Here is a 10969-nt window from a genome sequence, read left to right on the forward strand (position 1 = left end):
AAGAAAAAAAAAAAAATATAAAAGCAATGGTTGGCCTCTGCCCCCCCCCCCCCCCCCCCGCTCGACAGTTTCACAGACAGAACAGCCCCCCCCCTCGACAAGAATTTTCTAAGGTTTCTTTCTCCAAAAACTAAGACCGGCCCCCGACCAGAGAAAGGAACAGCTATGTGGCCCTCGCAGGAAAAAGTTTGGGGACCCCTGGTTTAGTCTCTACATACTGGGACATTTTCTGGCACCAGACCTGGAGGTTTCCACCTCAGCAGTACTCCACTCCATCCAGCACTGTGTTAACACTGTCACATTGGACAGACTCATCTGGCTGTTTCCCAACCAGAAGCTCTGGATGAAAGAGGAGGTCAGGGAACTGCTGAAGGAGAGAAACAATGCTTTCAGATCCGGAGACAGGGGCCTGTTCTGATGAGCGGCACTGGAGGAGTACACCGAGATGAGACGGCATACAGATTGGAGGTGAAACGACTGTCTGTCTAGTCCAACAATCTCCGTTTGAACAGCTCAGAGTCAAAGGTCAAACTGATTGGTGACTTTAGAAGGTGTAAATCAGACATTTATCAATATGAACGGGGAGAGGGTGGAGATGGTGCCAAATTTCAGGTTCCTGGATACCTACATCAGAGAAGACCTGGAATGATAACTCCACTTCAGTCCTGAAGAAGGCACAACAGAGACTGAACTTCCTGAGGATTCTCAGGGAGAGCAATCTGAGAACTGAGTTCTTGGTGTCCTTCTATTGCTGCACTGTGGAGTTGGTGTTGAACCATGACGTTTCACTGTGGTTCTCCAGCTGCACTGCGGCAGAGAGGAAGCAGCTCCATACGGTCATATACAACGTCCACAGATTGATTGGCCGCCTTCTTCCATGCCTCCAGCGCACGACACAGATGTAACAGACGTTTCTACAATATGTCTGTCACACACATAAAGTGTGTCTGCTTTTAGTGTCTTGGGTTAGTAAGGACTTACTGTAAGCTACAGGTACATGGCAGCTGTCAGAGCCTTGTGGAAATATATTCTAACTGCACAGCAGGAATTATCCCAGCATGTCCCTTCTGGCAGTTATGAATGAAGAATGAAGAGATTAAACAGTGCAGCAAGAGATGCTAAGGTCACATTCACTCTGGAACTAAACAGACACAATGGAGGAGTTACAAAGGCAAAAACAGGAGAATCCCAGTTCACAGTAGGCATCATAAATACCAGCCTTATAATGAGATCCTGACTCTTACAACTGATTAAGAGTTCAATAATTGGTGGTACCCAGAAAATTAGAACTGCAAATCTTAGTCACTAGAGTCACTTTTATTCATCTGCCGAGACACAAAGAAGCTCAGAACAAATGACCTGTGGCTCAGACCGAGAATACACTGAAGAAGTTCTGTTTTATCTGTGGAGAGAAGTTTTTCTCCCAGAATCCCATCAGGAAAGTTAGAAATGTTGAAAAGCTCACCTAGCCCTCTGAGCTGCTGCTACTCTGTTGAGAAATTAAAAGAGAGACTAACAATTAAATCAAGACTCAGCTCAACTTAAAAAACTTTTAATCTGTTTCTCTTGTTTTATCACATCTTATTTTCCAGAAAACTTTGCCTGTAAAGATTAACGGAAAGTTTCATGCTTAGTTATGGACTCAACAGGCCACTTCCTGTCTCTCATGAATCCAGCTCTGGATGGTTCTCTTGTTCTCAGCAATGTGATTATTCTTTAAGACCAGATATGACTATCTTTGTCCACTGTATGAATGATGCTTGATTCTTAAATGTATTGCTTTTTACATCAGAGTCACCAGGAGGATCTTAGCGCTGTCAGTCAACCCTGTGTACTCACTGCTCAATGTGCTAATGGTGGAGAAACAACTTATTGTTAAAGGAAAACCACTTATCCTCTGTTATCGGTGCCACAAGCCTAGCATTCACGACAGGCCCTGCTATCAGGAAGAAGCTGCAGTGTACCAAAAAGGGAGGGGGAAGACGAGCAGGCGGATGTAAGGGTGATTGCCAGTGCTAAGACCCGCCTCCTTGCTCTTATTGGTTGTTTGTAGTTAGAACTGGGAGCACTGGGATAAGGCAGAGGAGTTAGATGTTTTTCACAAATTATCTATCTCATAATGGCTGGAGGGATTTACATACATATTTTCTTTACATATTTCAACAAATATGTAAAGAAATATATATTTTTTTAAAAAGTTAAGTTACATACTGCAGTGTTAAGCACTAATAGTCTGATAATGTGTATCTGTTCCTTTTTATTGGGATTTTTCCTTTCTTCTCCCTAAACTGCGTGGGATATGTCTGGATAGTCGTTCAAATGTGCTAAAATGTGGTTGTTATGTCAGCTGTTAAATGGTGTGCTGATCCTCAAACTAAGGCAGCCATTACTGATTCTGAGGTGTGTTGGACACTCTTCCACTCTGCTGATAGGCGTTGATCAGGAGTGGGCATTCCTGTTGCCCCTACCTGAATGAGGTGGTCTCAGGCATTTGCCTGAAAACAAACAAACAAACAACAACAACAAAAAAACTTCCTTCCAGGTGTTTAAACCTAATTTTCAAAACAACAGCATAAATTTGTCACTGAAATCTACAAATTTATATCATTTTTAAACAGAGGTCACGGGTCACACCCCTGTTTTAAATCTTAAATGTGGAATTTTCCTCACATTTGCTCCATACCCTGCATGGCGTTTGGGGTCATGACTTTTTTTTTTTTAGTGGTGGCTTTCTTCTTGTTGTCCACTAATTGTCTGGCTCTCAGATGGAATATGAAAATATTGGCTCATGCATCCCATAGAGATCACTCAACCCCCACACAGTGTGACCTGGCTTGGATTAGAATAATAAGCACATTTCTAGCTTTGAGGTGGCATAATTAAATTAGAGTCTTCAAAGCTGTTTTAGCACGGGCATCAGCACAATATGTGTTTATATTGAGGATTTTCTATTTTGTGTCTCTTGTGCATTGAATCTGGACACAGACAAATTAATACGCTCTAATGAATTGACGCATCGTATTAAAAGAGCCCCACTTGTTGCTGGATCACAGTTAGAGGAGTTTTTGAGACTGGTGTCCACATCTCCTCACATGTAAGATGTGTCAAGCTGCATGCCTCCACTTGGCCCCAGCTCTCTTGACCTCCTACGCCTTGATTCTCCATCTTCCCCCACAGCAGTAGCTCCACTGATGGTAGCAACAGCACCATATCACCTCTAGCGCCTCACCTCCCCCTTCCGTCTGTTAATTGGATGAGCTGTCATGGCGGTGAGGATGATTAAATTCCAGAGCAGAGTGGCTCTGTGGTGAACCAATCTACGGTTACGTTAAACCAATAAAAGGTCAGCAGGAATTGTGCAGTTCTTTGTTCAAAGTGGTTCCCATAACCAGGTTCAATGGCTTTAAGGTTCATTCTTCACTGTGAAAATAAGCAGAACAGACACATAAAGCTCACCGGATGTGAGAGCTTCATTCCTTCCAAACACTGCCTGCTGCCAGCCATGGTCCTTTTGAAGAGAACTTCCATTTAAAGGCTAAAGTTATTCATCTGGGTTAACCAAGCCTGAATTTTAGCTCTCTTGTTTAGGATGAAACTGGTTTAAGACATAGCACACCTTTCAAGGTAAAACAGGAACAACAGCTGTTTAAATAGATGCAAAAAATGTGTTTTTGAAAAAGGTGATGGTAGGATTATGTTTTTGGGTAGTTTCTGTCAGTGGTACTGGAACATGAGACTGATAGAATAATGAAGGAGGACGACAAACTCTGATGAGGAGTCAGACCACCTGCAGTCAGACACGTGGACACATTTGGGTCTGTCTTTAAGCTAAATTTGAGTTTTAAAGATGACCTAGTCTTGCATTTTTATTTAGTATTCATTTCATTTGATCTGTTTAGGACTGCAAGGTGTAACAATTTTCAGAACTGTGTCTGTTCTCTTTGAGTATTCTGGCTTCTTCCATCCTCACCAGTTTGTCACATTTCTCTGTGATGGACTGGTGACGTCTCCAGGCTGTACACCCACACTGTGATATGTAGAGGAAATCACCTGGAACACAGCGGAAGTAAAAAGAATCCTCCTGAAAAGACATCCATCAGAGTGAAAACCTCCCATGAGTCTTATCATATTGACATAGTCCATCTGAAAATTATTAGAGAAATAATTTTTGAGTCATTAGAGGCTATAAAAGAGTCAACCTGAGTGATTTTATAAAAGTTTTCAGAAAGCTTTGTCTGGACAGAGCTGAGGAAGTGCCATTTAGACACATTGGTGGCATACATGCCAACTGACATTCTCACACAGTAACTCTAAAATTAATTATTGGTTATTAATGTTTTTATTATATTTAACCATCCTTGTAAATAAGGTATGGTTTGGCTTGGTTTTGGTAATAACACAGACCTCTAAGCAGTTTCATATTCAAATCACATCATAAGTGTGTTCCCAAACACTCTCATTACAGCTCCTCATTGGTCGATTTGGATGATAGACCATCAATTAGTCTGAATCAAAGGCGGTCCAGCAGGGAAAATATGCACTTTTATGAGTTTTGAATTAAATATAGATTTTATTTTCCTCTTACCAAAGTGTCATTTCTTGCTAAAGTTTTCTTAACAGTGAGCTGCAGATTTGTTTTACCTCCCCTACTGCTCCCATGCTGCTCACTGTTTCCAGTAGCTAAATCTGATTAGCCTTCCATCCATCCATCCATCCATCCATCCATCCATCCATCCATCCATCCATCCATCCATCCATCCATCCATCCATCCATCGCATTTATAGAAAAGCATACAATAAAAAATAATGTATATTTGTGTTAAAATGATTATCAATGATTCAAATTCTTTTTGAGCTTGTACATGTAATTTGTGAAGGATAAATTCAAATCAAATTAGAGTGTGTGTGTGTGTGTGAATGGGTGAATGACTAGTGTGAAGCTCTTTGGGGTCCTCTGAACCTGATAAGACGCTATAGAAATACAAACCATTTACCATTTAGGCAAATGTTGAGACTTTGATTTTGCTTTTCCAAATATTTCCAGTTGTTTGTTGTATAATTTGAAGTTATGCAAAAAAAAAAAGGGTAAGAATTGGTCAATAAAAGCACAAAAATAATTTTACAGTCATGCTAATGTGTATTTAAACTTCTCACTGAAACCTTCAGCAATAAAGTATTTAAGCAACACAACAAATCAAACCAGGATCCCTGAGAAAGCTCCAGATTCACATTGAGCTGAAAAAGTTTCTTTCAGTGACGTCCAGAATGCTTTCTACTAAACACAGCATTTTAGTAGAATTGCATCAAGCTCTCTGCGTCAGTCAGTGCTTACGTGACTGTTACATTACAGAGAGGGCACCTTTTCTGCCTTTTAATATTTATAATTTATATATATTTTTTTTTTAAGTTTGAGGAAGATGAGTCTGCAAATCCTAAATTTATTCAAGTTGGTACAAAGATTAGACAAATTAGATCAGACATATTTATCCAAGTTTCCTTGAGGGAACTTGGCTTATTACAGTTATATATCACAAAAAACATAATTTACAAAGTTTAAAAGAGTGCATTGCAAAAACATATATAACCAAACCTATATGAACTTGAAAATTCAACTCACATCTATTTGTATAAAGACTGCTGTTGGCCACAGGCCAGAAAAGGTGCAGACCAGCTGAAGAGAGCAAATATCCAGTTGTTTCATAATCACGTCATTTATGATATAAAAGCTCGTGACATCTGGAACGATACTTTGGGAATCTCTAGGAACTATATAAATTTGATGCGCAACATAAACTCCTCAATGAGTAATCACACTACTAAAACAGCGTTACTAAGCAACGCAGCTTGAGCTGCTATAAAGGGACGCCCGCGAGGCTGTCTTGACAGGAGGGCGCACGAGACAAGAAGTTGGTGCAGGAGCCGAGCGCGCGGAGAGCTTTGGGGAAACAGAAACAGGAGTTCAGCGTTCTGACGCACACACGCACGCGCTATGGACTAAATAGTGTTGAGCTGAGAAGAGCAGCGCGCGCAGCAAGTCTCTGTTATAGTTACATTTCACTTAGTTCTGTTATAGTTTCTGCTTTTATCTATTTTTACTGTGACTAGAAACTAGAAAAGAAATTTAAAAAAAACATCGTCGGCACCATGAAGCTTTTGTTTTTGCCACTTCTAATGGCGCTTATTGCCGTTGCTCAAGTTTTTTGCGAAGATGCTGAGCCAAAAGAAGGAGCTGACTACTGGACGAGCAGTAACCAGATTCAGGTAGCACTGCCGACGCTTTAGTTTCTGTTATTTAGCCCCGATGTGTAACTCACTTTGTTACTGAATTGTACAATTTCTAATTGGTTCTTTGTCAGGTTTGAATTTATCTCACGAAAGACTAACATTAATGTCAAATGGAGTACAAATCAATTAGGTATTTTTTTTTTATGTTTCTGCCATATTACGCCAAAGAAGCACTTTGAATAACATCTGTGCATTCATTTTACATTGCCCACAATATATTAAAGAAGGAAGCAGTTAATTAGATTTCTGTTTTCCTTCTGAAAACAGAATTATTCATCATATTATATCTTAATTAGTCAGTTTTAGTGCACGATTAAATTGATCTTAGATTAGTATAATAATTCTAGGAGCTATAGTCATAACCAAATCTTTATGTCCTACTGGAGAAAAAAAAACTGTCCATTTTGCAGTGAAAAGGCGACACTATTAGAACCTATCTTCTTTTCTACTCAGATCTCTGTTTTTGGGGATACGGAAGATAATAAAAAAAATAACAAGTCAGTGGTCTTTAAATTGAAACAGAATAACTCTGCTTAGTTTAATTCAGATTGATCTTAAACCTTCCAAATTTGGCAATGACATAAATTCCAGCTGCTCATATTAAAATATGAAACCTAAAGCAGCTCCACTGTCACGAATCGCATGTCCTGAGTTTGACATTGTGGATTGGAATCGTGCCAAGCCACTATTCCCCCAGCCTTAACTGGAGGCGGGGGCCATTTTGCAGATGAATGAGCCCACAGTAAATCATTACAACTTAGTGTATGGGCCATTAGTGGCCCCTAGGTCTAGATCGCAGCCAGACTAATGTATATTAGAGAAATAGATCTTAAGACAAAAATAGAAACAACTGCTGACACTTGCAATTTCTAATCTGTAAAGAGTGGATGAAAGAATCCTTAATCTTATGGATCTTTTAGGTTAATTGCAGTTACACACATAGTCAAGGCAGTTTCTTAGTATGTCACACTTGGGAAACAATATCAATGGATTTTTTTACACAGATTTTTTCCCCATCTGCTCAGGATGACTGGCTTTCCAATGACCCATTCAGAGAAATCCTCCTGAGGATGACGAGGAAGCCGCGGCCGCACCAGTTCATCGGTCTGATGGGGAAGCGTTCTATGGGTGAGAACTTGTTCATTTTATTCACCACAAGCTCCACATCCTAATCATGCTTTTTATAAAATCCTTTCCTTTTACTTTGTCTCTTCACAGCAAACCCACAGATTACCAGAAAAAGTAAGTCACATCTGTTGGGACTTTCTGTATTCCTGTAAAGGGAATAATGATCATGTTTATAGTTTAGTAGTGATTGTCTTTCTTTTAATCCTGCTTGTGAAAATAGTGGGGAAGTAAAATATGCAAAATCCCAACAGGCTAAGACATGCATGTCTGATAGAGAGATGTTGTGAGATATCAGTGATCTGCAACGTTCAGTGCTGTGGTTGAAAAGCATTATTATGGTATTATGGAAGTAGCTGATTTCCATGGTATTAAATCAACCATGTTAGACAACAGAGCTGCTGTAAAACCGCAGTGGATCACCTATTCAGATTTGCACAGCAGGAGAAAAAGAAATTTCTCTCATATTTCACCCACAGCATTACTGATTGAACTGGGTTTTTATTGCTGTGGCTCAGACGGAGTGGGTGAAAACAATTTCAGGGTTTAATTAACTGACAACCGTCACAGATTGCTCTACAGAAGGACTTTTTTTTGAATAAATCTTTTATTTAACACATTAATTGGTCAGTTAGGAGGGTGGTCCAAAGCTGTCGGGAAAAACAGAAGAGATTAAAGGTACTAAAGCACGGAAGGGATCTGTGGGGGTTGGGGTTCCCTTTTTCTGAATGACTCACCCCCTCACTGATGCAACAGAGCGAGCAGAATTAAGTATACGTCCAATTTATTCCACTTACGCAAACGTGACCATGTCAGTTGTCATTAGAGTGAAGGACATAGCAGAGATCAATATCCTCAAGGACATGTTGGACTTGGTTGTCCTCCACATAAGGCAAAATAGATTTTTACTCATTTCTTTACTTCTGAGCAACACTTCAGTTCTTAAGTCAGTTCATCAGTGAAATGCAAATATTGATGTCTTTTTTGGAGGGATACAGAATCCCCATGAGGCTCTTTTTGGTGTTGCAGCGTTCCTCACTCTGTTTCAGCACCATGGAACTGATGGTATCCCAGCCCTCCACTCAGACTGACAGCATATTTCCATCCCTGTATCACAGAGATGTTTAAGGACAGCTTAAACATGTCAGTTTGGGTTCTGGTTCACATGAACTTCACTCTGACACTACAGACATCATGTCCAATTAAATTCTGATGCAGAAAAGAGCTCCTTCTAAAGGGGAAGGAGAAGTTTGAATCCTAAAGTTACAAATGAAGATTAAATTAATAACCCAGCACAAAGTTATGCAACATTTGATTTTCTTTCTTGAGGAAAAGATCTGCTTTCATAAGAGGACATAGCGTAGATCCACTTCTGAAATTCCAGAAACAGACATGAGAAAAAAATGACCATCCAAGACCTGCTGGGTTCCAGCCTCTAGTTTCAGCTTAGTAAAACTAGTGGACTTCCATAATCTATATTTTAAATCCTTTTCCTCCACAGGACATAAAATCAACTCATTTGTCGGCCTGATGGGAAAACGGAGCCAAGAAGAACCAGGTCATCTAAATTCCTTCGTGCTCTGATCGTCTTCAGGCTGTTAGCCTAACATACTCATTCTAAATCAGGTGCTTCTCTTCCTCCTGCAGAGTCCTACGAATGGAGCACAATACAGATGAATGACCAGCGGCGCTAAGCAGCAACTCCTGCCTCGGTCTCATCTCATCATTCCTCACCCACCAGAGGAGTACCTGACGCTGGCTTTGTTTTTCTCAAAATGTGTATTGTTGTTAGTCAAATAAAAATTATTGTTTCCACATTGTAGTGATGTAGCAGTGCTCTGCCTGTGCCAGTTTCATCTGTCCCAGCAGAAGGTACACTGGGGGTGTAAGGAAAGCAGCTGTCATTGTCGATGTTCTAAGTGGTCTCTGAGAGTTTTCCTCCATCTGCCATGACACAAATGTTGTATGTTGTAGTGGACCACCCAAGCAAAGCTTTACCCCTTAGGGGTAAAGCTGAAAATTGCACTGCCAACTCCTCTGCATTGTGCCTCGTAGCTGTTTATTTGCAATTGTTTGCTGTAGAAATACATCACACAGATGTTCTTACATTTGCTTTCATGTTCTAGGGACTGTCATGTTTTCCACCTGCATACATGGTGTGAAAGGACTGGATAAATGTGTGCTGCAGTGAATTAACAGATATTAAAATTATTTTCTGTAATTGTTGAGCTTCAACTTTCAAGTTGTGTGATTTTTATATTTTAGTGGGAGGAGAATGTGAGAGTGGGCTGGGCGAACTCTAGTGGCAATCAGTGGTACTGCACAAGCTACAAATGAAAATCCAACAAGGCATTATAAACATAAAAGCAATAAAGTGGGCATAATACCACCCATCAGCTAAGTTTCACAGTTATAACTATAATTGTTACAAGCTATGTTAAAATTCAAATATTAAGCAGAAAGGTAAAAAATCTCTTGTTACCAAGTGTTAGTTATTTGTGAATTGAAGTCGTTTAGTTAAGGTTTAATTAAAATAACTGACATTTCTAAATTAATTATATTTTCGAACTGAATAAAAATATTTCATGAACTCAAATGTTCTGTTAACGCATTCAAGTCCTGACATGAATTTCTTGTCTATTATAATAGAAATAATTAAATGAATCTAGTCAACGTGTTCCTAATCATCATCCTCACTGGTGAAAAGATTAAATGTTTTCAGTAGCATTACATCCTTTTTATAGGATTGTAGTACAGTCTGGATGAATTCTGCGAATACGCGCCACCTAGTGGTATCTTTATTCCACTACTCTGTCGCAAAGGTGAGTATTACATGTCAGCTGGTTTTAATTGGTTTGATAAATCGTGTGCGACAACTGAGCAGGTCCAAAAAGTCTTTTATAAGTCTGAAGACTGAAAGTGGCGCAGTGCGACCCCAGGGTTAATGTGGTGAAATGTACTGCTGGGCACAAAACAGAAACAACCAGCTGCTCATTTCCTGCTGTCATTCTGCTATACATACATCTTATTTATAATTGAGATTTCCTCCCAGTTATCCACAAAAGCCGCCTTCAGATGTAAAGAATTAATTTTCTTATGGATTCTAGTGGGGTGATTATCCATGCAGTCACATTCTCAAAGCAGCACACCAATTAGCAAACTCTGACTTATCGCTTTCTTTCAGACCAGACTGATTTTGGGCACCATAAAAAAATACTCTAGTTCTTTTATTGAATAGCTAAGCAAAAAGATGGAGCTGGAAACGATGTGCAGCTAGTTTTAGTGGTTCGTGACAGAAAGAGCACCCTGGGGAATGAATGACAAAAATGAGAAGAGCTGGAGGAACAAGGAAAAAGGAAGCTAGCAGAATTAACAAGGTGAAAGTGAGGGCAGCTATGAAGAGGCAGTAGGTCCAGATGCCAGAACTCTGGAGGCATGGAAATGAGTGGAGAGGGCAAAGTCAGGGCCGTGCAGAGACCACTAAAGGGGCAGGTGCTCCAAAAAAAAAAAAAAAAAGGGGACAACTTACCCCCTTCCAAAAAAAAAAATTAAAAAAACC

The 10969-nt window shown here is 39.9% G+C and overlaps 1 protein-coding gene across 1 annotated transcript; it reads left to right on the forward strand.

Moving 5' to 3' along the window:
- Positions 1–5864: 5864 nt before the first annotated feature.
- Positions 5865–9645, forward strand: tac1 (tachykinin precursor 1). The gene is made up of 5 exons (XM_015059585.1): positions 5865–6261; positions 7311–7413; positions 7504–7527; positions 8912–8968; positions 9058–9645. The coding sequence occupies exons 1-5, from the start codon at positions 6145–6147 to the stop codon at positions 9102–9104; spliced, it is 348 nt and encodes a 115-aa protein (XP_014915071.1). The 5' UTR covers positions 5865–6144; the 3' UTR covers positions 9105–9645.
- Positions 9646–10969: the final 1324 nt, after the last annotated feature.

Source organism: Poecilia latipinna, unplaced genomic scaffold (genome assembly GCF_001443285.1).
Source record: "Poecilia latipinna isolate Pla-1442-1.1 unplaced genomic scaffold, P_latipinna-1.0 Scaffold1639, whole genome shotgun sequence".
In the NCBI taxonomy this organism is placed as follows: domain Eukaryota; kingdom Metazoa; phylum Chordata; class Actinopteri; order Cyprinodontiformes; family Poeciliidae; genus Poecilia; species Poecilia latipinna.